Genomic DNA, 24,845 nt, shown 5'->3' on the forward strand with positions numbered 1-24,845 from the left:
CAGTTACTTGTAAACCAAAGATACGTAAGGACAGATGATGTTAATAAAGGAAGGGCATAGTCCTGTGTGGAGACCTATGACCTGGCACATCATTCTGTTACGGGAGGCTGAGAGCATGATGTGCCTCGCAGCCAACTTGCCACACTGGCCCTAATGGGCTGTGAGCGGACAACACAGTGGCTGTGCTTTACATCTAGTCCAGCTTGACTGAATTATGCAGGCTCATTTTTCTCCATAATTATGATGATGATCTGCAATATTTAGCCCCTTCTTCAGAACATAGTAAGAGGAATTTTTATCGTTATTCTCCAGATCCTGCTCTACAATTATTTAAGGGGTGGAGGAGAGCAATTGAGCTTTAAATAAAGACGTAAGCTTTGCTTCTGGGAGAGTTATGCCTTGCACAAGTGCTACTCAGTGGAAAAATGCTGTAATATAAGGCCCAGATGGTGCAAAATTTTCCTACGGAACTGCATTTCAACTTCTGTTTGAAATTAGCAGTGAGTACCTGCTGAAACACTGCTTGACTTTGGGACAGGTTTATCAATAACCAATACCTCTGGTGCTGTATTCTCAGATCTCATTTGTCTTTCACTGCATCAGTTGTGCCAGTGCTTACCCCAGCCCTCAGCTCGCTGGCTGGCCTGACACTCCTACACTTAAAATTGTGTAATCAGCTGCACATACGTTGAGTGCAAATTCCTGAAGTTTAAACAGTTACAGTATCTGTAGAAATTTAAGGTGTGAGCCTAATTTTTTTTTAATGTCTTTCTGAAATTAGGAGACACAGGTCTTAATTCACCAAAAGACTAAGTTGTGGGCAACTTCCTTTCAGTACCTGAAGGGAGCTTTTAGGCAGGAGGGGGACTGACATTTTTACATGATCTGATGGTGACAGGACAAGGGGGAATAGCTTTAGACTAAAAGAGAGGAGATCTAGGTTAGATGTTAAGAGGAGATTCTTTACTTGGAGGTGAGGCACTGCCGGAGAGAGAACTCTGGCCCAGAGAGGTTGCAGGTATCCCTCTGCTGGAGGTGTTGAAGGCCAGTTTGGATAGAGGCCCGGGCAGCCTGCGCTGGTGGGTGACAACCCTGCTCTTGGCAGGGGCATAGGAACTAGATGATCTTTAAGGTCTCTTCCAACCTAAGCCATTCTGTGTTTCTCCCTACATTGCCATCACTTCCTGAGTTTTGTTGGGGAATGCACAGATGCTGAGGCAGTTCCAACAGTGTGAAGGTTCAGAGCCTTTCCTTTGGGCAGCACTCAGCAGCTGTATGTCTACAGCACCAGTTTCTTCTCCCAGTAGCATGGTGAGCCTGGGCTTTTGTTGCACCATCTCATACAGAATTTGCTTTCAATTAGAAACTTGGTGAGTTACAAGAACATCAGGGTTTTCTTTTGAAGGTTGGGGCTAATCTGATTTTAAACTAGGTCCGACTGACAGAACTGGGCTAGCTCAGCGCAGCTCTCTCTTTGTTCTGGATTTGCTGTCAGCAGGGAGGTGGGAGCCTGCCCTGGCATCGTGCTGCAGCGCTTCAGCGGATGTGGCTGTGTGTGCCACAGAGGGTTATACGAGGGACATTGGGGCAGGGTTCTGTGCTGTGATGTCACTGATGCCATTTTGTCAGCATTCAGGGCCCCTTCGTCCTCCCCTCCCCAGGGCTGCGGGTGCCTCATGGCCCTCTCTCACACAGGGCCTATTGCATTGCTTCCATCCGCGGTGTTTTTAACTATGCTGGGGTATTTTTGGTTTGTTTGCTTTCCTGAGTCTTGGTTTACAGACTGGCTACTGATAGAGATGGTGGAAAATTCCCCGTTTCCAATGACAGACCTCCTTAGGGATTAGGTGGTATTTTAAATCCTCTGGTGCAGACAAAATGGCAGAAGTCTTCGTGTTTGTTCGGGTTTCTCTGCCCCTGAAAGGCCCTGCCTCCTCTGCTCGTACAGCCCATAGGAGATGAGTGATTGTGTTACTAATATTTACAGTCTCGCTGACTAAAAATGAAAGGTCCATCAATTAACTGTGTATCTTTTACCTCTAAGTCTTGTCAGCAGTTCGACTGCGCAAATACTGGAATGAGTATGAGTTGGAGCTGTCCCTAGATGAGTCACAGCAAACAGTTAAATGCCTGTCATCTAAATATATAATCTTAGGCTTCTACGTTGCATTCAGTTCTGCAGGTTCTGAGCATCCCCCAGACCAAGTCAGCAGAAATTCTCTGGTAGGCTTCATGGGGTATATTTGGGGTCAAAACTATGGCTGTAGGAAAAATGTTATTTGTATCTTTCTGTGTAGGTCTGCATTAGAATAGAGGTAACTGTTCCTCAGCCGGTGGAAAAAGAAGTGATTTAATGTCTTTGAGTGTTCTGAAGGAGCAGGTTCCCTTCCCTTAAATTTGACAAATTCTGCTATTGACTTCAGAGGATTTAAGTTTATAGCATTTTATCCTGGAAACTATAAAGTCATTTATAAAAAGAAAAAAAAATAAAATGATGCAACTCAGTCAGGAACTAAACTGAATGGGAAGGTTGTTCTGAATATTTATATGGTAAAAAGGACTGTGAGGCAAAACTTCCTCTGAAACCCAGGAAAAAGACATTTGATACAGAATACAGCATCCAGTCATGAGAAGACTTGGGCTAGATCTGTTTGTATTTGAAAAGCAGCCTTCCTATTTCTAGCATGCTTTAAATTGTTTCAGTTCAGGTATTTTCCTTGTTTCATTTCATTATTCATATTTACGTGTCTCTCTATTAGTAAAACATAAACGGACCCAAATTTAACTCCCACATGCATAGAAGAGGATGGATTCTAACAGCAGAAATTGTCTTAAATGATTCGTGTTGTGTGCGCGTGTGAATTTACATTTCGCTAGGCATTTTAACTGATCTCCTTTCTTGTGATTGGAAATGTATTGTTTCTATGGTACCATGACACAAGTGTCAGTCTCCAGAAGATGGAGCACAATAGGAAATACACATCTCTGAGTCCTAATACAAATCACTATTTACATCACAGAATGGGGGAACACTCAGGTACAAAAAGGATATTTCAGTTTATTTATGTTAGTATTTTGTCTTCTGCATGGGCTTGGTGTCTCCTTGGTACTGTATTCATTTTTTTAAATTTACATGTTTTGCTTAAAGCAAAAGAGAGAGAGAGAGATTACATCTCTGCTCAGCTCATGACCTAGTTATTGTTGCATTTATAGAAAAAAAGGCAGGATCGTATCTCTCTGCATCTTAGCTTCTCCTCCAGTACAAAACTAAGAAACTGCACAGGTATTCAGTGGCAGGGAATAACAGCAAAAGCTGGGACTGTTCCTTGCTGCGCATTCCTAGCCTCAGAGAGGGCTGCATTGAGAAAGTAACCCAAATGAAAAGTGAGTTAGGGCTTTAGGACTGACATGAGCTGTGTGGCAAAATGATCTACTGGTGAACTTCTTGCCCTTTTTTCAAAGAACGGTTTTCAGAGAAAATTAAAGCAGTACTTAATTAGTGGGCTACAGCGTGTTGAAAGGAGCACGGGGACACTTGTGACAAGACATTGAGCTTTGTATTAATTTGTATTTCCTGCTGCTCATGGTAAAGATCATTGCTTCTCTGGAAGAGTATACACTGTCTTTACATTACTGAATTAAATTCATCTTACGTGAACATCTACCTTTAAAATACTGTGAGTTTGTTTTTTTTCTTTCTTGATGGAAAAACTGGGGTTCTTGGGAACTATGAGGAAACAGGCTTAGCCTCCAGACATCTAGAAAACTACCTGCGTCTCAAAGAGTACCGGTTTCTTCTGATCCTGGACCCTCAGGAGTGACTTCAGTCCGTCTGCTCCACAGATTATCAGAAGTTTTCAAATCTGTACTTAGGTACCTTCAGAGGAGGCTGTGGAAGAGTAACCCAGGACAGCTTGGTGTGTCCCTTGAAAAATAAGAAGCGAAGTGCTTTTTTGAAAGGTCCTTCTCTCAGGCCATGGTTTGCAGCAGAGGACTTAGAGATCAAAAGGTCTTTAAACTCACTGAAACACCTGAAGAACAGAAAGGAGGTGGCTTTCAAATTACCTAAGGAAAAAGCATCTTGGAGGCTCCTGCTCTCACTAGCATAGAGTAGGAACAGTTAGGAGAAACACAGGCACGCAGTCAATGTTGAGGGAGGTTTATTTTAAACAGACACCACTTGCTTTCAAGAGGTTATTTGGGCAGTGCTTACAGTTTGTCACTGCTCCTGGAGGGAACAGAATAGCAGGTCTGAGCTTGCATGGGGCTAGCTGTGCTAATTATGGCTTGTAGGGCGCTGCTGCCAAGCACCAGCCCTGAGCGTGGTGCCAAGAGCTGCCGCTTAAAGCCACTTGTGTTAGCTCTGGTAGTGGAAGCAGCACGGCTGCAGAAGTGCCAGGTGCACTTTTACTGAAGAGATAAGAAGGCTGTGGTTTCCTCCTTCCTTTCTGGCCAGGACGTGCATGCTTGCTTTGGGTGCAGCTGGCTGTTCCACCTGCCAGGAGCTGGAGCACTATGGCAGTTGGCCCCTGGTGTAACCAGTCCTACAGAGATTATATTCCTGGGCAGAGCATTTGCTGATGGAGCTGTGTTCTTCTAGCTCTTCAACGAGCTGCAATGTGTCCTGTAAACGTACCCTGAGAGCATGATTTCATTCCGGCCCCTGTGGAGAAGCAAGAGTTTGAGCTCTTGTCTTGAAATCTGGCGTTCACAGAGGAGGTCAGGAAGGCCTCCAGATAACTTCAGCTGGTAACTTCATCATGAAGATGCAGATCATAATGTGTGTGTGTGTGTATGGGTCAAGTTTTTCACAGGCACAGTCCTTAGGCTAGTGTCTTAGATCTGGGTTGTGCAAAGGCTCTTGCGTACAAGTTAAGAACAGCTTTTCTGGGGGTATTCTCTAACATAAATATAGAATCAGGTGTGTTTTGTATTGTGAGTTTCTCTGACACTGAACACATCACAGAAAGATTTGTGGTTCCTGGGCACAATGGAGGTTTAAATGCAGAACCAGGAAAATCGGATTCTTATGCAAGCTGATGTTTGTAAAATACTCTCGGCTCTTCCTGGAGGCCTTCATGATAGCTGGGTGAGAACAGCAATGCTGGCTGGCTTCTCAACAGGAAGGAATTTGGCATGCATAGGGGAAATAGTAAGGCCAGAAAGGAGGTGGGGACTGCATGTTGACCTGTGTTCAAATCCCAAACAGCTGCTGTGATAAAGCCGTGGGTGCACCAGAAAGAAAACACATTCTGAAATAAAACTAACACAGTGAAGTTCTGAACTTTTAAAATCTGAATCGTTTGTTAAGGGAGAGTACGGTATTAGCATGTCAAATCTGAACGTGACAGATTGTTGATAATTGCTGAGTATTTGTTTAGGATGGCAAGCTTTATTCTACAACAATTGCAGCTTCGTGTTGGTACTGTTGTGAACATCCAGACTGGGTGGCTGCTAAGCTTAAAAATCAGGCGCTGTAAACTCCATTTACAGCTGTGTTTGTGCCTTAACAAATGCAGCAGTGTTACTGGAAGCACTGATAGCTCTTTTAATATAAAGTAACTTTTGAATTGCCCTTGCTTTCTTAGAAGGTTGATTGGCCAAAAAGTAGACTGGTTCATATCTTTAGTCATTTCTCCAGTTGTCAGAAAGAAAAAGATATTTCTAATTCAGAATAAGGCAAGGACTGCATTGAAATCCTTGCTCGTTTTTTAACAGATTTTTGATCTAAGAAAAACAAATCTGTGTCGGTAGGTGTTTGCTGTGAGTGGGACACCAGGAAAATATCAGTCCTCCATATAATGGCAAAGGTTGGGAAGCCGCTTTTAAGTAATTACATTAGATAAACATGATATTAAGAGAGAAAAAGATATTTTAGTAACAGCATATAGGGATTTCAGATCTCTTTCTATACATTAAATGCGTAAAGATCATGACTGTGTTATTCTGACTGGAGTGATTACTTTTTTCTGTAAAGAAAAGAGAATTAAATTAGTTGTTTGATGCATTACTGAGAACTTACGTTACTTGATGTGAAAGTGGATCACTCAGGCTGGTTATGCGGCACCAGGGCATTCCTCTGCGCTGGCTTAATTCTCAGCTGAGCAATTAAGGCAATTGCTCAGCCCTTTGTGCCCCAGGAGCAGGTCAGAAATACTAGAACAGGACCCAGAATTTGCCTCATAGTTTGAATCCAAATGCACAGTCAAAGAACAGAAAAATTGAAGCCAAACCTGTGCCGCTTTATAAGGCACCTGGCTGCTGACCTGCATGCGGTAGATGAGGTGAATAGTTGTTGTTTGTGGAGCGGTGCTGGTGTCCTGGGAACAGCAGCATGGGCTGTCAGACTGACTGAGTCCTGCAGTGCTGGGGGTGATGTCAGAAAACACATCAGCTGGGGACCTTGTTATGGCAGGAACACATTGCTGCTATTTTCACTCCATTCATAACCACGCATTTTAGGGGAAGGTGAGCTGCTTGTGAAAGGGAGAGCTGAGCTCTTAGAAGGGTTTTGTAAAAAGCTAGAGAGGCTGGAATTGTCTCTCTTGGGTGAAATGGAGATGTTTGAAGGATTGTTTTGTGCTGCAGTCAGGCGTTTGCTGGGAGGCTTACATGAGGAAAGCTGTAGAAAACTATTTTTAGAATGTGAAATGGAGAAAGTGCCCCAGGTTGGGAACTACCAGGCTTCCTTGCCTGGTTGGTATGACCCTCTGCCAAGATCCAGCTACAGCGTGACCCATGTTGGGAGAGCAGCCCAGGGCTTCTCTTCCTCTGCGGTGGTCCTTGCTGTGATGTTTGCAGATGGCTTTGGGGTGAGAGGAGCTCCCCTGGCCCTCCTTGCTCCTCACAAAGCCAGGGGTGGCTGTTCACTGGTCTGAGGTGCCAGGAACGGGGTGAGAGCTGGAGAGCTGTCGGTTATCATGCAGTCAGTTGGCTGTGTTGCAGAACTCCCTTTCCCTCCTTCTAGCTGAGGCCAGCAGTTATCGAGCCCTTTGTGTGTTTTGTTCACTAACCATTTTATGTAGTTACTAACGTACATATCAGAGGCTTCTGGGTGTGAATACCACTGACTAAAATCAGATGTAGGCTTCCAGGTGTCTTCTGAAGAGCCTTTAAGAATGACACCCAGATTCACTCAGCTGTTTGATTCAAGACAGAGACCCTTTTTTTTTGTTTATTTTTTTTATTTTTTGGTATTGTTTTTTTACTGCCTGTTTTGGGGAGAAACATAGTTTTCCTTCTAATGTGCTTCTTTCTATGGTGAACTAGTAGTACAGCATGCAGTACATTTTAAGGGCTCATTTTCTTACCATAAATTTGTAGGAATCTCTCTGACGGCATTTTGAATGTAGGAAGAAGCTGAAAATGGGTTTTCTGCATCTGAACTGCTGCAGCAGTTTAACATTTTGTAGCTATGAATAGCAGCAATGCAACCATGTAAAAATAGTAACTCTCTGCAGAGTGAACGAAACTTTTCTTTCCTTTGTAATGCCTTGAGATTACAGATATCACTGGGGACTTCGGAGAGCGGATCAGATAGGAAGTGTTCAAAAAACAGGAAGCCTTATCCACAACAAATAACCTGCTAACAAAAATAGCGACCGAGGACAGATTATCATTAACAGCATTCAGTGTAATAGAGATGAAACTATTACACCTCAGAGAAACGTATCCTATAATAACAGTCTCAGCTGCTGAACATGATTTGTTTTTCGTGCTTTCAAACCAGTTTTATGACTCAGGCACAAACAATCTGGATATTGATTGCATAAAGTCTGCGATTCTCTGAATGTAATTTAAGTTCTCAATGTCTTCATTTTGTTACTTCTATTTTAGCTTTCCTTACCATTCCAGGTGCTCCTTCTAGGAAAAATAAAAGTTCCGTCCATGTTAAAAGCTGTAGTTGTGCTGCTTGCTCTCCAGAGTTCAGCAGACCAACCAGAGCAGCATGCCGTTGTTCCTCGCAGCTGAGTATTTTGCATCACTGGGGTTCAAGATATTTGTGTTGAAACCTTTTCAGCTCTGTCTCTGTGATAAACAAGTAGATATGCTGTATGCCTTAATGCTTATGTACTGCAGAGATAATGTTTTCACACACCAGAAATAGGGCAGATTTCTCTCTCGTCCAAGAGAGCACCTGCCATAGCCACCAAGTCCATGAAGTCCCTCAGCCATTTGCAATTAAAAACATATTCTGCAGCTGGCTTAGTTGGCTGTAACATTTGTTTTTCAGGGAGGTCCTGATTTCACTCATTTTTGCAAAGTTTTATAGAGGTCAAGTAATCCATGCTTTCTGCCAAAGAGCTAATTCTCTGCTGCATACCACAACTGCAAACAAGTTTGAAAATAGAATTGCAAAATGTGGTCAGTCAACCAAAGAGCAAAGTTTATCCAAGACAGCAGAACTTGTACAACTGGCTGAGGTACACAGGAGAAGCAGTGAGAGCAGCTTCTCGACGTAGTTCAGTACTGTTTGCGTTTCTGAACTGGACTGTTACGAGCAGATGTGCTCTGTTCCTCTTTTTAAAACCTAAGGGCACCTATTTTTGAGCAAGTGACTTACTTCCAGTAAGACTGCAAACATCAGAAGGAGCATCCAAATGGCAAAGTGCAAATGGAGGCATCTCACTGCCATGCCCTGTGATGGCATTCCCCCTCTCTTTCCGTGGCTGGAGGGATTGTAGGACCGTGCCTTCAAAGCAAGATAATGTTTCATGAGAAAGGAGAGCATTACGTGGCATCCTTCTTGACTTCAGCTCATGCCCTATTTCCCACCAGAACTCTGAGGGAAGGCTAGTACTGGGCTGTGCAAGGGGCTGGCACTGACCCAGACACCCTGACCAGCCAGTGCCAATGTTCTGTGGAAATTAACTCTCTTTGGGATTTTTATAGGCCAGTGGACGTTGTTCTTCCTACTTCACCTACATGGTATGTTTGCTTTGACATTGGTTTCATTGGAAGATACACGTGGAGCAAAACACAAGCACACACTCTCTGTCCAGTCCCTGTGAGTCCTGGCACAGCCAGAGTTCAAGGGGTTTTTGGATACTGCTCTCAGACATAGCATTTGGTTTTTGGGTGGTCCTATGCAGAGCCGACATGGATCTGATGATCCTCGTTGGGTCCCTGCCAACTCAGAATATTGTATGATTTGTTTGTAAATCCCCACAGGAGAATTTGTGCACGGGAGAGACAAAACTCTAAAATAAGAAGTCTGTGTGCGCAACTGAGCACTTGCACAGATTCCCATCTTCAAAGGACTGAGCGCGTTTGTTAATTATACTATGCTATCCTTTGAGGTTATCAGGCATGTATTAATAATACTGTTTTCTAGGTGGAGAAACTGAGTCAAAGAAGTTATGCAATTTACTTGGGATTAAAGAGAGTCATAACAACAAGTAGAACTTAGGCTGCCGTGTTGTACAGCAGCACCCTGCTACCTCAGCAGCACTGTCTGTAGGTCCTGCTGTAATTCCAGCAGTGCCTGTCTGGTGGGACAGCCTGCTGGTGGACCAAACTGTGCCCCAGAGTGAACCCGCAACTTCCCGCCAGCATTATCTCTCAGTTAGGCCCTTATTCAACAAGTCTCTTGTATTAAACACTTGCAGTTGTACTTAAGCCAGCACATCATTTTTCTCCTACCACTGCTTGCTCCTGGGTTTCCTAGTGGAGTAACACTTAGCATGTGCATCCTTCTGTTCTCCAAAATGATTTTTCAACCCACTACTTAGCTTTAACCGTATCTGACAGCAGGCTTGAGGTCTTAAAAAATCCTGTATGTTCTGTAAAAATACATGGCAGATTAGATGAGACAGATCCTTCTATTTAGTGAAGGGCTTGTCTGTTTGCCTATCAGACAGGAGAACATACAAGTGAGAGCCCTGGTCGGCATTTACCCAATAATGCAGCCACCAGGAGAACACGAGACCGAAACCCAAGGAACAGCCTGTTCCACCAGATTTGTTCCCCTTGGAACTGCCTGTTTCTTTTCCTTTTTTATGATTTTTCCATCACATCTCATGTCTGCAATATTGGCTGCTGCAGTTCTAGATGCTCTGATGTGGACACAAAAAACCTCTGTCACAACATTGGCCCATCTGATAACTGCTGCATAACCAAGTGACTGCTTCACTTTGGGGACAGCTGAAACTGCTTTGGTAGGTCTGATGAAAACAAGTAATAAACACGTGATCAAACAATACATAGACACCAGGTATGCATTAAAATGTGCACGTGGTTCTTTCCATTGCTGGCAAGTCCTGATTTTCCTGCAGTACCTCTGCTTCTTTTTGGATGGTGGAGGCTTCTGAAACTGGATGGTTCTCTTTACTGTAAGTGGCATCTTGTTGTTAAGGAGGAGCATTATTGTGTAACGTGATAAATTACATGTCAAGAAGTTATACCAGTAGATGCCCTGTTGTTAAGGGTTGAGGATGAGGTCAGGTTAATTATTAATTACCACTCTTATGACCAGTAACAATGCCATGAATGCCTCTTCTGCTCTGTGACAGCTGCCCCACCTGGGCTCTGATTCTTTGTCCTCATGTGCTGAGGCTGCCCATGCCTGGCCCTGAGTGCCCTGTCCCCAGGCTCAGGCCCTGCATGCTGAGAACTGTGCCCTTCAGCACAGCTCTTTACTCTCCTACATCACACTGGCCGTTTCCACCTTCTGAGAGAAGAGAAACATGAGATCTAGCGCTGTTTTCCAGTATTAATGGTCCTTCTTTAAATCTGAAGTGACATGGAATGTTCTCGCTTGTACCCCCTACTCACAGGTAGCACTCATCTGAATCATTCTTGAGAGGTCTTTGCTTAAGTTGTTCTCAGTGTCCTGGAGGGGCAGTTACCACACAGTCTCGTCAGGAGAACATCACTGTGCAGGAACCCTCTGCTGTTCTTATCAGATGAGGCAAGGAAATGCTGAGGGGGAGGACAACTGTGTTCCTAGGTCTCCAGATGACTCTGCTCATTCGTTGTTAAGCACACAAGAGAAAGTTGCTAAAGGACTGTCAGGTACCGCAGTCTTTATTCAGTAGATGTGGGTCAGTGTCTGGTGTTCTGAAGTCCACATACCCTCACCTGGGGCTGTGCACAGAGCACATGCCTTGTACCAGGGGGAAGAGCACCGCTGCTTCCCTGCAAGAGTGTGGCAGAGGTTGCCCTATGTCTCTTGCTGCCGAGTCCCCATGTGCCTCAAAGGCTGTATGTACGTGGTGCACTACACTGCTCCTGTGTGTCTGGATTCGTGTTCGTGAAGCAGCTAGATGATACTGCTGCTGAAGCGTGAAGGACTTACTCATCCATGCAGTGCCTTTCCAGGTTTGTGGCTGGTGATAAAAGTGATTTGGGGTCAGGCTGATTCTGGGAGAGAGGGAGAAGCAGATATGTGGTTGTGTGAAATAAGGGTTGAAATGTCATTGTTTTTTACCAGTATGAAAATTCTAGTTTTCTGCATGCATCTAGCAAAGTGGAAAAGGATGGAAATGGAAGTTAAACTAAACACCTCCTTCAGTGTTCTGCTGACTGGTTACATATCCTGAGCAACGCTTTTGGCAGGAGATGTGGCAGACACTTCTGCACCCAGCAGTGAGCTCTGAAGACCTGCTCTGCGCTCAGCTCCTGTGGGGGAAACCTGAGCCAATCCCCCCAGTCCTGCTTGTGACAGGTTCTTTATCTGTAAAAGGCCCGATTGTGCTGGCCTCTGTATGTAAAGACAGTGTATTTGGAGGTCTGCTTTGTGAAGAACATGTAATGCTCTAGCAGAGATTCTTACACTGTGTTCCCCGTCAGGAAGTGGATAAATGACATGAAATGAAAGCTAACAGCTTACATCTGCGGTGCTGCTGCGTGGGCCTGCTTGTAGGGATGGGTCACTCTTCCCTGCTCCAGCAGCTGTAGCTGGGGATCAGGTGGGACTGGGATGAGGTGCCTGTGGCAGCTCACCGAACGGCTGCAGCATGGCACTGCTGACAGCACCCCAGGGGCTGCCCCAGCTCCCAGCTGTGTTGTCCTGCAACGTTTCTTAGAGACCAGTGCTCTGTGCTGCTCATTTCGTGTTGCTTTGCAGTTAGTGCCACGGCCGGTGCTCATGAGAATGATAAAATGCATGACTGGTTTGTTTTCAGAAGCTTCATTTAGGTATCACTATATGTTACATTCTTTCCCACCAAGTCACCTTTTGTTGTTTTATTTTTGATATTTTTCTGTACTTCTGTTTGATAGTGGGCATTATGTGATCTTCGTGGAATGGAATTATTTTAACCTATTAATTAAATGGGTTAATTTTTCTCCACAAATAACTTTTATCATTAACCCTAATCGTTGATGCTTGCAAAGGAAGGCCCTTGTAGACATTCATGCTATAAAAACTCAGTTGTATGCACCTTTTATTATTGTTGCCTGTGTTAGAAAGTTGTCAGCTTTGTCCCAACACTGAAATCTGAATTTCTCTTCATTGTGAGCACAAGCAATTCCATCTTTAAGAGGCAAAGTGCAACAATTCTAATAAATGTGTATTTCTAACCTCTGACTGCAAAAGCTTGTTTGTGCTATTTCTCATTTAAATCGCTGTAAAATGTGATATATGGGCTTAAACAGCTACCGTATCAAAGGCTTTACATTTCGTTATTACTTGTTAAAATCAAAATGCAGTAGTAATGGTGCTTCACTTTAATCTGATTATCAAATGGATTTTTCACTGAGGCAACCCAAGTGAAATAATTTTAATAGCATTTTGATGTCAACTATTAAGTTGCTTTATATCATCCCAAGAAGATACTTTCAGATACACAATAATTAACCTTTCGTCCTATCCTCACTGCACTTGGGCAGAACTGTGGTTCTCTGCTGGGGGAGCAGTGGGTGGGAGCTGCTCCCTGCACCATGGCTCCCCTTGGGCGTGTGCGTTAGTGCTCGTGTCCTGGGGAATGAGACTCTTTGCAGGAGATCCAGGGAGGGTTTCCCTTCATTTCTTTGTTAGCTTTCACCAATTTAAAGTTTTCTCCTTCCAATCTGCTTTTTTGCTGCTGTTCCCAAGGCCTCCAGCCCCACAGGCTGTGAGCAGGACGTCATCCGTGCCCACCTTGCATCCCTGCTGTCCTGTCACTCCGCTCCCCACGCCTGTTTCCAGCTCAGGCTGTGCCTTTATGAGCTCTGCCTCAACCCCACATTTGCAGTTCCCTTACTGAACCTCTTAAGGCCACTTTTACCTCATCGGCTGATCCGAATAACCTCACAGAAGCGCTACTGAGAGCTTTTCCAGTTCCTTGCTGCTGATGGTAGCACGTCCAGGGTTTGTATTGACAGATTAATTTGCGAGTCAGTGCAGCAGGGGCTGTTGCTGGAGGCTGCTCCCCAGCATGCTGCGTGGGATCCTGCATTGTCTGACTCTGAGCCCGTTTGATCGCTGTAGGGGGTCAAATGTTTGACTCCAGCCTTTTTTATGTTTGTGTTCCTCGCAGGCAAATAGAACTGGAAAAAAAAAAAAAAAAAAAAAAGAAATCGGAGGGACCAAAGTGGAGCATTCTCACGAAAAAAAACAAAACAGTTGCAAAATACAATGCACCTTTTGTGCTAAAGTTTGAGGGTGGAGGCAGGGCTTGCAGGAATGGACAGCGCTGTTCTGCTGAGGTTGATGAAATGGCTTCCTTCACCTACAGAAATGTTTTGATTTTATTATATTTTCCGCTAGTGTTCCTGAGGAACAAATGCACAGGTGAGTTACAGAGGACACCTCTCCAGGACCCCACCAGCTTCTGCCTGAAGGTGGCACACTTCTCATGCTTCCCCTTCACCGTGCAAACACGCTCTTGAGACAAACCCGAGGACAGGTCACTGCTGAGGAACTGCCAGCAGCCCGGCAGGACTGCCTCGCTCTGCTCACAGGAATGTTCTTTAGGGACTCTTCAACTACGAGAATTCTTTATTTGTGCCAATATTCACATGGCAGTTTTGCTGGTGGAAGCAACTGCAAAGCAAGCACGATTCCTTGAGGCAAGGGGCACAAACTGGAGCTGGTTCATTCTTGAAGATCATCTGAGGCTTTTCAGTAGGCTGGATTGCCTGGGAAGCTAGCACTTGAGTTTCAGGTTCAGTAAAGTTCGCAGATTCTGGCTCTGAGCAGCTGTAAATGGCCAGACACTGTTCAAAAGCTGTGTTCTAGCTGGAAAAGTTGACTGCATCCTTTAGAGGACCACTCAAGTCTGAGGACAGTTATTTTTACTCTTCCATTTTGTTCTAGCTAAATATTTGTACTTGCTCTCAGAACAATAGTTCCCACCACACTGGAGCTTTTGCCCATTGCAAAGCTTTTCATACCTCCTCTGTAGCAATCCATGCAGTGCCCAAGGGTCTCATCTGCTTAGTTTAGCTAAATATAGACTTTTCAAGCCCTCGTACAGAGCCTAATCCATACCTTTACTAAGCTTGACAAGCTGAATCCAGTGACATAAGCAGCTGATGCAGCTTTATGGGTAGAGGAATCCCCTACATTCTGTTACGCCTGTTCTAATCTGCCAGGGTTTGTTTAAATTTCCTAGTGCTTAATCTGGAATTTCACTGCCTGTACATACTTGACTCTGAGGGCTGTGTTGTGATGATTTTTTCCTGTCTGCGAACTTACTCTTCAGTTTTCTGTGTTGCCTGCCCAAGGAGACCTGATGGCTTTGTGTATTTTCAAGTAACTGCTTATTATGAAAAACATGAGCCAAATCTGTGATTGCTTTTACGTGATTCAGAAATAGTTCTTTGTTTACCAGCAGTGCTGCAGTGCTGTTTGCAGGTTGTGCTCTCAGAAACAAGAATTTATCCAGGTTTGATTTCTCCCATCTTTGCTCTTTGGTTTGGGAAGGGCTGGGTCCAATACTTGCAGTGATGGCTGCAACGTCAGCTGTGGATGAATGTCCACAAAGGTTTCTGGCTTTGACAAAATATTTACAGTGGTTACAAATAAGACTTATTTCTCTATTTTACCCTCTTTGGCTTTTTCCAGCCTGGTGAGGATTTTGTGGATACTGTTTTTCAAAAGCAAGATTTGTGGCTTGTAATCCTGATCCTTACAGTTATCCATCACAGTGTGACTTCAATTCAAAGTGGTTTCAAGCCCACCTTTGTTAAAGACAGAGGGTCACGGTGTATTTTGTTACCTACTTCTGGATCAGAACAAGCTGCTCGCGCCCATGAATTCCACTCTTCCTGTGCTCATCGCCAGCGGTGTGCAGGAGAGCTGAACGCTACTGTGTATGTGGAGCTGAAATTTCCATGGTGCGTGCCCAAACACTTCCCCTGGCAGAAAAGAAACGTTGGAGTGTTTTGCTGACTGAGGAGCTCTGAGAAGCATTTCAGGGCTCAGCAGTTCAGAAAACTCCAAGATGGCTCTGGACATGGGGCACCCTGCCTGGTTTCTGCAGGGGCTGGGGTCCCTTGCCTGGCTGAGCTCTGATGGAGCTGTGGCACAAGGGCTGCGTCCCACAGCACCCAGCTTGCTGCAAGGAAGCGGAAGGGTTTTTCATACACTACAAAAACGTGCCTTGCAGCCTGAGCAGCTTCAGGCAGAACAAGCAGGAACAAAATCCTGTTTGCTTTTCCTCCTCCTGAGGAACGGTGCCATTCTGGAGTTAGATTCTTTGGCTGGCTGCTCAGCGCTTTGACTGCACGACATTTTACCTTGGGTACTTAATTCCTTTGCAGTTTAGTTCTGTTTTTCCCCGGTGCTGTGCCATTGCCTTGTACCCACACTGTGTGCCTGCAGGCTGCGCTGCATTCTTACATACGGTGTGCCATCCAAATAATCTCAGTGGGTGTTCCAGCAGCTGCCATGATCACAGAATCACAGAATTGTAGGGGTTGGAAGTGACCTCTAGAGATCATTGAGTCCAACCTCCCTGCTAAAGCATCTCCCTAGCCCAGGTTGCACAGGTAGGTGTCCAGGTGGGTCTTGAACATCTCCAGAGAAGGAGACTCCACCACATCTCTGTGCAGCTCCAGTGCTCCATCACTGCACTGTGAAGAAGTTCCCATGCACATTTGTGCAGAACTTCCTATGCTTCCATTTGTGGCCGTTTCCCCTTGTCCGATCACCACACACTGCCTCTGCAGAGTCCAGCCTTGTCCCTTTGCCTCCTACTCCTCAGATATTTATAGATGTGGATCATATCCCCCCCTTGATTCTTCTTTTTTCAAGGCTAAACAGACCCAGGTCTCTCAGCCTTTCCACGTAACAAAAGTGTTCCATGCTCTTTATCATCTTTGTGGCCCTCTGTTGGAGTTTTTCAAGGAGATCCCTGCCTGTTTTGTACTCGGGAGCCCAGATCTGAATACAGTATTCCAAGTGAGGCCTCACCAAGGCACAGTAGAGGGGGAGGATCACCTCCCTGCTGGCCACGCTCTTCTTAATGCACCCCAGGATCCCTTCTTGTCCATCAGGGCCAAGATCAGATCAGACCATCCCCCAGCCTGTACCGGTGCATGCGGTTATTCCCCCCTAGGTGCAAGACTCTACACTTGCTCTTGTTAAACATCACCAAGTTCCTCTCTGCCCAACTCTCCAGCCTGTCCAGGTCTTGCTGAATGGCAGCACATCCTGCTGGCATGTCAGTCATTCCTCCCAGCTTTGTATCATCAGCAAGCTTGCTGGGGGTGGACTCTACCCCCTCATCAAGGTCATTGATGAGGGCATTGAACAGGACTGACCCAGCACTGATCCCTGAGGAAAGCCGCTAAGTACAGGGAGTTTTTTGGTGATGTCCCTGACCCAGGCCCCAGGGAGGCAGCACACCTCTCTACAGATTGGGTCAGGGCTGCATATGGTGCCCTCTGTTCCCCTAAGAATGGAATTGCCTACCACAATTACTCTTCTGTCTATAATGGCAGAGGCAGCTTCAAGGCATGAGGATGACCACTTCACGCTAATCACCCTCTTAGGCAGATCCTCTCTTGCCTCCCCTCTCATCTCCTCACCAGTTTCCAGCACCCCAAACCTACTGCTTAAGGGGACCTGGGGAAGCAGGGTAGGCAGGCAGGGTGTTTGCCCTTGATGGCAAGCTGGGATTTTTTTCCAGTTCTCATTACATATCAGATCTGTCAAACTGTGATAGGACAGGGGGTCCACTACTTTTTTGAGGGTGTCCCCCTGGCACCCTTCCTTCTGTCCTGCCAGTGATTCACCGCAGCAGTCTTCCATTCACACTCCCTGATAGCTCTCACTGTCTCCGTCTCCTCCCTGAGTTACACCTGCTCCAGGCTGGGCAGCTCATCCACCTGCTCACACCTCATGCAGGTGAAAGCCTGGCCACCCCACCCTAGCAGCAGCGGGCTTAAGCACTCCCTGCAACCAGAGCCCTGTACTGCCATATTTCTAGGCAAGTTTATGAGTCCCCGCAGTCTTCTTGTGGCAAGCTTGCTGTCTGGAGACCATGACTAAAGACAGCTTCAGACACTACCAACACCTTTTCCCACCTGATGTGCTGAGTGGGAGGAAGCTAGCTTCAGCCCTCCCTGGAGCTGTTTATAGCCTAGTATCCAAGGGTCAAGGTCAAGAGATAAAGAGTGGGCAGTGCCAGCTTCTTCCCTGCTAGCTATATAGTCCACCCACAAGCTTCCAGCCCTGGTGCAGGCACAGTGCCTTGTTGGCTTCAAAAAAGCCCTAGAAGGAGCTTATTGATTGGCCTTTTTTGCTTTAGATTCTTTGCCTAATGCAGTCTTAACTGCCTTGAAGCTGGTCTCTGCAGCCCATCCTCTTGGCAGACAGCAGGGCTGTGAGCTGTGTATCTACTTTTTGTCTTCATATATTAATAATGAGTAATGTAATGAGTAGTAATGAGGTGGAAACTACAGAAGCCTTGCGTAGGGTGTACCTTTGCAGGAGTGCTCCGGTAGCCAACAGCAGTCCATATATGCCTGATAGCACCCTTCAGAACGGTGCTTTTTAGCACTGCATCACGAATGTGGGCTGCAGAATGTCAGCTCTGGCTGTACAGGTGCAGCAGCACCTGAGCTTGGCTTTGGTATTGCCATGAGTGGTCAGCATAGTGAGCGCACAGCTTATAGGGCAGGGGGGTTTATTTCATTACCTTGCCTGCTTGCTTAGAAATGGGCTCATGCTAATGTCATATTTGTCTTTAAACATTCCAGCTGCGTGGGTGTTGAAGAAGAGGAGGCACCAGATATCGACATCTATCATTGTCCAAATTGTGAGAAAACTCACGGGAAGTCTACTTGTAAGTATACTTGCTTAGATAGATTTTGTACGCTTCAACAAAAGAAGGGGGTTGGGTTGGTTGGTTGGTTTGTTGTTTCGTTACAGAAGGACACGTTTAAATCGTTTGTGCCATAAAAATTAAAAATTCAAAATGATGTAAAAAAAAAAAAAAAAAAAAGATGTTGGTGAGGGGAGAAACAGGATTGGATTCTGAAGGTGTGAGTCCTGCTCCTGGTCCCACTGGGCCTTGGGCAGTGCATGCAAGCTAACGCGAGCACCTCACTGTTCTGCTTCAGTCCTGGTCTGTGCAAGAAAATAACTGTTCCCTCTGTGAGCACTGTGAGGTACCTACTGCTGTAGACTAGAAAAGCCCTACAGTGGCAGCAAGCTCTAATACAGTGATTTTTTAAAACGGCATGGTGATTTTTGTCTTTTGATGAGAAGAGTAAGAATCGATGTGTTCTGCTTGGCCTGGGTATGAAAGTGCAGCAATTTCAGCAGCAGTCAAAATTGTAGGATGCACCGAGGGTGCCAGTTCTGGCTGTTATTTCACAGGCAAAAGTTCTCCTGAATAGAAGTGACAGTTGATCTCAGTGGGAGTTTTGTCTGGGAAAGAACTGTGGGATGTGTTTGCTTTTGGTCAGATTAATTTACAAATTCTTTCTATTTCACAATGGGGAAAAAAAAGAGACCAATTGCTGTAAAAGATTAAATGCTTTACTTGAAAGCCATTTATTGTAAATAAGCAACAGCGATGCACATTTCCCCATTACTTTGCGGCGTTACAGCCACACACTGAGGAAGAGTGCTGTGCTCATCTCCCAAGAGCACAGAACTGTAATGTTTCTTTTTAGTGAAAAATAAAGGATGGCTGGAAGCTGATTTCTGTTCTGTTCGAACTCAGTAAAACTGAAAAAGGCCCGTTATTTCTGTCCTGTCCTGAGAATTCAGGTTTAAAAATGTTCCAAAGATAAAAGGGGAAAACTCTGAAATGTTCTGTGGGCAAAAAGTTGAATCGTTTTTTTTTTTACTTTGACTCTTCCAAACTGGAAACCAGAACAAACTGCAGTTACTCTGTCTCCCAGGTGGTTTTGCTACAACTGTGGCACAAAGCAGGGCATGGACAAATTGGGCAAAAAGCCCTTGGGAGGGAGGTCACGATGGACTTGACAAAGTCAGTATGTCTGTTCTGATTGAATGAATCTGCATTTCTAGTGTTTGGTTTTTTGTTTTTTTTTTTGGGAGGTTCCTACCAAAAAACACAAGAGATATGTCAAACAATCAACCACAAGTTATCTTAGAGTGAATAATTTGCCATTATAGGATGGGTTGTACTGAAAAGTGAGGCAGACCTGCAGACAGTGTGAGGCTCCTTCTGGGCAGGGCTTCTTGCCTCTGAGGGTTTTGCATGGCATTGAGAGAGATGTCTAGTGCTTTGGTCTCTTCCAGTTTGCTTTGAACTGGCAATGAGGGGCAGCTACTTTTCATTGTGAGAGGGGGAAAAATCAGACAGAAGTAGCCAAAGTCAGTAATCAGGACTTAAACAGAAAGCCTTTTTGAAACGTAATCTTAGAATTCAAGAAATGGCGGTTCCAATAAAAAGATTACAAGTTGAATATACCAGTTAAGATGAGGAGAATTAAACCAACCGCAGTCCTCTTTTGCTCTCGGAAGACTCCTGGCTATTTAATTCTCTTTACTTCAGACAGACCCTGACTTGGCAGTATGACCCTCAGTCGCAATGCACAGCAGAAGGTGTTTCTAGATCACTGCTGCTAGTTATACCCTTCAGTGTGGCAGAAGTGCAGAACATGATGGCATTCTCTACTATATCAGTGCAAGTTTGATGTATTTCTCCCTGCAAAGGCACTACAGAAAGTTAGATGGTTACAATCATCAAAGTAGCGGTGTGTAAAGATTTTGGTAACATTTAGGCATTAGTTATTGATTGCCTTACCTTTTGTTTTGGTGGAAGATCACAGGATCCTCGAGCTGCATAGCAGTTTCCACCATTAACTAATGGAATCATGGATTCTGCTGGAAAAAAAATGCTATTATGCTGCAGCCACCTCTTGTGGAGTGCAATAGGCTAGAAAAGTCGAAAGACCAATTACATGACGGCAGGAACAGCTTGACTTAATGCATTCATTTTGGCAGGCATTTGTATGCAGTACATCCTGCTCCACAGCGCTTGGGCTCTGCTGGGACTTCCGCGGGACGATCAGTTTCATTTGTTTATTAGCTGTTACAATATACGTTTAAACTAGTTATCTAGCAGTATCAGTTTTGTAATAAAAAAGTGTTATGCCAGAGCCAGTAGTTCACTGGTAGGATTTAATTACTGTGAGATTAGCAGAGGGAAACACAGACACCAATTGTCTGTTATGCAACTTGTCTGGATTTAAAAATATATGTGTATTTCTGGAACATGCATTCCTCAATATATGTTTTCCAGATGTCAAATTTAAAAATCATTTTCCTCCTCTAACATTTTTCCACTTTGCCAATGTGGCTTAGTGGCTACTATTTCAGAAAATTGCTTCCTGTCATATGACATTTCAAGCCATTTCAGTTTAATGAAATTTGTAGGGACTTCTCTTTGGGAAAAATTATATGCATTCACAGAAGTGGCTCTGACATCAATTAAGTAAGATGTAAGTGCTTTGTTAAGGCTTGACTCGTTTCATAGCACAGTCTGAAATGTTTGGCTTGATTGCTGTTTGATTTGCAGCAGTGACGATCAGGATACGTTTTCTGGAATCAGTGAAGCTGTATGTATGCGAGCGGACCGATGTTAGGCTGAGTCTCTTCAAGTAGTTAAAACCTTCAGTGCAGACTGATAGAGAACCATGAGGGTGCTTCAAGGTATCCCTTCGTCACAAATATGATTGAGAAGAATGTGCCTTTGAAGCCTGGAATTATGCATTTTGAGGCTGTAGAAATGCATTCTCTATTTCCTCTGAGGCGTTTTCTGTAGGAGGAGAGGATTATGCTTTCCAAAGGTCAAATTTGGATCAGAAAGTTCTGCAGAAAAATAAATCTGTAATCATTTAAGAAAAAAAAAAAAGTGCCCTTTCAGGCCAGAGCTCGTATTTGTTGCACATGTTAATGGCCTTTAATCCTTACTGTGGTCTTCATGGTACAGATGAATCATAAAGAGGCTGAAAATGGGCCAACTGCTGATGTTTGATGCCGTGGGATGGCCTCCAGCCCGAGGCTCATGGCAAGCCAGGGGTTTGGGTGCTGGTGCTGTGCTGGAGGTGGATCCCAGCAGCACCACAGGAAAAGCTCCCTTGTGCTCTTGGAGGTGTTGTAGTGTATTTCCCAACGGCGTGCTGATCTGCTGTTTTTATTTCTCAGTGTTCCACACCACGTGAGACACAATAAAAGAACATGCTAACAATTCTCCATGTGACAAGCAACACCTGTTTTGCTGGGACTTGTGCTAAGAGTCCCAGTGCTGGATAGATCAGTGTGAGGGGAGGGGGCAGGCACGGAGAGGGGCAGAAGAGGAGGAAGCTTTGGCATTCATGTATGGCTTGCTTCCTTTGTTACCAGGAGCACTGAATTAATGCACTAAGCCTGAGAGTCATTAAGATAAAGAACTTGCAGCTTTAATGAATATATCCAGCTAGGCTGCAGAGCCGCATGGAACTAATAAAACCAGCATGCTTTGTGCAAAACCCGGGGTGGATTCCTCAGTAGATATCTTTGCGTGAGTTATCCCAGGGTTGTGGTCAGGAAAACAAAGTTAGCTTTTTCCAGACCTTTTGTCTTATAGCTGCGGCCTCCAAATTCCTTCCTTAATGAAAAAGTACGTGGAAATGTGTGTGTGCAAGTGCGAAGTGTGAGGAGAGTGCCATCCACACATGGCTACTTGATCTGGGGGTTAGAGATTGAGTTTTGTGATATAAAACAAGGGTAAAAAAAATAGAAGAAAGTTGTGACGTGAAAATTCTTCTAAGTGGATTGATCCTGCCCAAACAGACTACGGTAGTAGGAATAGCTGAGAGAGAGAGTGCTGACTAAGATAAAAACTGGACTAGTTTTTCTTGCTCCGCGTTATCTGGCTGTCAAAGGCGAGGCAGACATCTGACTTGCTTATTTGTGCTTATTTCAGCTGACCCTTTTTCCATGAGAAACTTGCTTATATGTCACCAGCTGGGAGCGTAGCTAAGGGGCCTTCCCTCTGATGGCCTCATTTCAAAGCCTGAGCCTGCCTGGCCTTTCAAAACCTATGAAGAAGTTCTAAAAATTGCATCTGTGGTGCCCTCGCATCTTTTTCCTTTTTTTTTTTTTTCTCTCCCCTTTTATGTGATTGTTGTGTGTAGGGCATAATTCAAAGCCCAACCAAATTGGTGTCAAATCTACCACTGCTGGAAAGACGGTTAGACAAAGGTAATTTATAACAAATATGTTTGTGAAGATCTATATGACATAGTAAAAGAGCAGAAAAGTGGCTTTCCAAGGGCTTTTTGTGTATATGACAAGTACAAAACGTCCAGAGCCTGTGTTTGCATGAAGCCTGTGATAGCTGTGCAGTTCAGTAATTATCCGTCTGGTTGCCCTTATGTTACAGAACGAGCACTGTTCAGTATGTAATGGATCTTCAGGCTACAGTATAACTGTTTAATGGTGAATTGAGAGCAGTATTAAAATTGGCACTGCACTATGGTGGGAGCTCCCTCTTCTCTGCTCATCTAAGAAATGCTGTGATGTGTCATTCCTTCAGATGTCTTCATTTTCTTCTACTTAGCATTTGGTACTGTCCAAATCATTCTTTTTCAGTGAAAAAGAAAAGAAATTGGCATAAACATGATACTGGGCAGAGCACAGAGGTCAAACCTGTACAGAATGGAAGCCAAGTCTTTATAAAGGAGCTTCGAAGTCGTACTTTTCCGAGGTAAGTTGTTCAGCTTTGTAAGTAAACGGCGTTCTTGTGGAGAAGCAGGTACAGCCCATTTCATATGAAGCTGGTCGTGAATCTCCCTGGAAGCAGTAGGTGGTGTGGGGAAATGATGTCCAAGTAAATTGTTTTGTTATGGATGTCCCAGGCTCTCCCCTTTTTCTGTTTGTGCAGCAGTATTAAGATCTACTGTTGACTGAGTCCAGCTCCCACAGCTTTTGGTAGACACCAGTATTTGTGGACACAAGAACAAGAATGCATTTGGCCCCTACATCATACGCTTGAATAAGAGACTAAGAAATTTGTTGCATAGCATTATCCAATTCTCGAAAATACTACTGGTTTTACTGAACTCTCTCTCCATCTTGCAAAGAAGAACAATGACGTACTCAGTTGCTACAGTGATAAAGACTCCCTTATTTAGGGTAATGAATAGTGCTAATTGTTAGGTGGTGTGTTCCACACTTTATCAGGCTGTTCCACAGCCATTCGTAAGAGTGATGATTTTCCTCTCGATCTTTAATGTAGGTCTTAGCCAAGTAAATTCTCAATTATTAATGACTGAGTGTTTTAGAAGTATCCATGGAGGCTGGTAAAATGTGCTTGGTAAACAAAAAACTTCTTTGTTTTAGCGAGGATTTAATTTCACATTTCATTTCAGATAGTGGTCACCAGTCTGGTTAAGGGGAAGGCTGAAATACCCCCAGCAGAGTGTTGCACTGCTTACAGATGTATTCCACTTGATTCAGGACTCAGTAATTTTATCCGTTTGGCTATTTTTTTTCAGTCCTGTTCTATTTTTGTCTTAGGCTTTGTCTTATTTTTTAATACAGAGCAATCGCAGAGCTGGTTTTGTGAAGAAAGAGGCCAACATCTAGGCAGAATGATTTCAGCAACCTAGAATGACCTGTGAAACTGCAGGTGCTGGTGGCTTCTGTAACCAAAACCTTGGCCTTGTGCAGAAAACCAAACCAGCAATGTACCCTAAAAAGGCAAGGATTGCATTTAGAATTCAGACTCCTTCCAGAGAAAGATAGGGATTCTGGTTTTTAGTGGATGTCTTCACTTCCCCAGTCACTCCAGGGAGATGTGTTCTCAATTAATGCTTTCAGCACCTCAGTGAAAGTTATACGAAATTGTATGGGATTTATCCATAGAGGAATTTGACTCAGTATGTTGTATGGTTCCCAAACAGTGAAAAAGTATGGACTTCCATTTTTGTTTTGGCTTTTTTTTTTTTTGTTTCCCATTTACATGTGTATATGGGAAAATCCATGCTGCCAGATAAGAAAATCGCTCCTGACAAAGTAAAGTTTCAGATCAAGAAGAGTCTGTAGTCAAAGTTTGTCCCTGTGAGATGCAGGCCGCTGGCAGTGGCATTAGCAAACAGTCTTGTTGAGAAATGTTCTAGAGAAAATAAATGAAATCTGCAGATGTTCACAGGATGGACCCAGCACCCAGCAGTGATGAACTGGGAAAGGAGGGACTCTGTTTAAAAGCAGAAGCAGCATTGCTGGTGCACAGAATGTAGCGCTGAGCTGAGCTCAGTCCCTTGGTGGAGCTCAGATGAAAAGGAACCCTGAGGAAAGCAAACAAGCAAAAAGCTGGGTTCATGTCATTTGGCTCCTGAATTTTTAACGCCAAAATAGTGGTGGTGTAGTAACAATAACAACAACTAAATTCGTTGTTCAGGCACTGCAGTGTAGGTGTTACTCTCCATTTTGGCATCATCATTACTAGATG

The 24,845-nt window shown here is 44.4% G+C and overlaps 1 protein-coding gene across 3 annotated transcripts in view; it reads left to right on the plus strand.

The window, feature by feature from the left end:
• The window catches only part of PHF2 (PHD finger protein 2), an 82,099-nt gene that overhangs the window by 26,496 nt on the left and 30,758 nt on the right, over nt 1-24,845 (plus strand). For all 3 annotated transcript variants that reach the window (XM_065749764.1, XM_065749766.1, XM_065749765.1), the window contains exons 2-3: nt 18,130-18,215; nt 22,985-23,099. In XM_065749764.1, the coding sequence (XP_065605836.1) occupies nt 18,130-18,215; nt 22,985-23,099 (201 nt within the window). The remainder of the gene's footprint in view (nt 1-18,129; nt 18,216-22,984; nt 23,100-24,845) is intronic.

The sequence above is a fragment of the Cyrtonyx montezumae genome, unplaced genomic scaffold (assembly GCF_038088225.1).
Source record: "Cyrtonyx montezumae isolate F1298 unplaced genomic scaffold, pur_monq_1.0 scaffold_6, whole genome shotgun sequence".
NCBI lineage: Eukaryota > Metazoa > Chordata > Aves > Galliformes > Odontophoridae > Cyrtonyx > Cyrtonyx montezumae.